At 52.7% G+C, this 1948-nt stretch overlaps 1 protein-coding gene across 1 annotated transcript; it reads left to right on the plus strand.

Annotated features, from left to right (window-relative positions):
* Positions 1-11: 11 nt before the first annotated feature.
* On the plus strand, positions 12-1878 carry PHACADRAFT_214609 (uncharacterized protein; the record flags this gene model as incomplete). Its single annotated transcript, XM_007402494.1, has 4 exons — positions 12-53; positions 116-190; positions 1331-1444; positions 1561-1878. The coding sequence occupies 4 exons, from the start codon at positions 12-14 to the stop codon at positions 1783-1785; spliced, it is 456 nt and encodes a 151-aa protein (XP_007402556.1). The 3' UTR covers positions 1786-1878.
* Between the last annotated feature and the right edge of the window lie 70 nt (positions 1879-1948).

Below are 1948 nucleotides of genomic sequence, written 5' to 3' on the forward strand. Positions count from 1 at the left end.
GACTTGAGCGGATGCCACTGTGGGCGCGCGACTTGCATGAGGTCGACAAGCCTGTGCACACGTGGTATGCGCAAACAGCCGTAGTAGCACTCTCACTTCGCTGGGACTCACGCAGTCAATCCCTCGTCCAGCCGCTACCCTCTGCACCCCGTACTCACCCCTCCGTGACCACACGCGCCCCGCAGCCGCCGTGCGTTTGTTCCCCCTCTCGCCGCCCAAGCGCTCATGTTCGTGGCATTGATCTTGCTGTCCTGGTCCTGGAGGCGCTGTATTTACCGCAGGGTGTTGGGAGATGTGATGGCCATTCAGGAATTCGGGCTTATCCGTGTGCGGATCAAATCGCCCAGCCCGCGCAGGTCCTAACCCAATCGGCTCCCAAGCTTGCCAAATTTATGCGGATTTACCAGTGATGCCGGTTCGCCATCCATCAACATAATACATATACAGTGCGACTGATTTAAATACGAGCAAGAATGCCAAAGAGCATGAAGTCAGAGTCAGCTGGATCAGAAAGCCATTACAGGCCGGCTCGTGACTGATATTCGAGTGCCTCGGACCATATAGTCATGAGAAATTGTAGTCCCTACACGAAAACCGTAAATACACACGCGTGGAGAGGTGGACCGAAACCTTAAAGTACGCGTACTAGGAATAACATCGGCGCTTTACCACAAATGTCAGCAGACGTGACGTTTGAATTGTGGGACGACATGACAGAGCAGCGTGCTGTGCAGATGTGGGGGGCATCATAGCTTATACAGAGGCACGGTCGCGCGATGCGGTACCTGTTTTCTATGATAGCGCTAAGTACGAGCTTCTCGTGCTCCGTGGATTGAGAACGCACCACACATGGGGAATGCCTCGGCAGTTTGCTCACGACAACCAGTTACCCCACCTCAGCTTACCCGGTGGTAGTACCCAATAGCGTCTGGTCTCTGGGTCGACATAACTTGGCTTTGAGTAACTTGTTCGGATAGTACAATAAGATATAAGATAACTCAGAGGGTATGTTTTCATTGTTGCGTGGTTGTAACGCCTTCTCAGGCCATCCCTCACTTTAGGATGGGAAAGGTCACATGATACTGATTACGTAATGGCATTCGTTCTTGGCAGCTGCTACCACCACGGGCACGGGAACTTTCAGCACATGCCCCAGACGTATATTCGCATGTAAGAATTTCAAGCTAGCTCTACTCACTTATTCCGACACTTCTCGACCTTATGCACTATGACTAATAGTTTAGGGCTACCGCTGGGCTTCGACGCACGCGAATAAGTATCTTCCGCGTCGCACCATTCTCCGTCTTCACCCTCAATTCGCTGCGACTAGCCACCAGTAGCGCTCAGCTATCTCGCCCCCTATATCTCCGTTGCTGAACAGGGGGTCTGCGAGCTGCTAGATCCTAACGATGTTCAGGGCAGTGTCATCTACTTGTTCCTGATGGTACGTCACACCTCGGCTTCCTGCCAGTCTTTAAAATCATCTCAGATAGGAGAGATGCTTCATATATATTCATCGAGGACGTGTGATTGTTCCACGCTGCTCTCGCCGAGTTCAAGCCGTCCTTCGCGAAAAACGACGTCAGCTGCATTCTCGAGCTGACGAACCGTAACCGGCGTGCTGGATCATCCGTAGAGCTTCTCCTCATCACCCACCCGAGTCTGCAGGTCGCTTTCTCTCGTATCGGCTTGAATGTGCTTGGAGTCAAGAATGCGACCAGCGACCAGCGCTTCGACACCTATGTTGTGCACGATGACAAGTCCCCGCTAAACGATCAGAGCTAATGGGACAACTCTTTCGATAAGACGAGCTTCGACCTCAGGTCTATGTGCATGTCAGTTACAGTGCCATCACAGCTGCGAGCACCTGATATGCGTGCTCTGGCTCACCCTGCACCACTTGCCTTCGCCGTTACCGGGCCGTCATTCCCACCAAATGTTCTTCGCA

The sequence above is a fragment of the Phanerochaete carnosa genome, assembly GCF_000300595.1.
Source record: "Phanerochaete carnosa HHB-10118-sp unplaced genomic scaffold PHACAscaffold_194, whole genome shotgun sequence".
NCBI classification, from domain to species: Eukaryota; Fungi; Basidiomycota; class Agaricomycetes; order Polyporales; family Phanerochaetaceae; genus Phanerochaete; species Phanerochaete carnosa.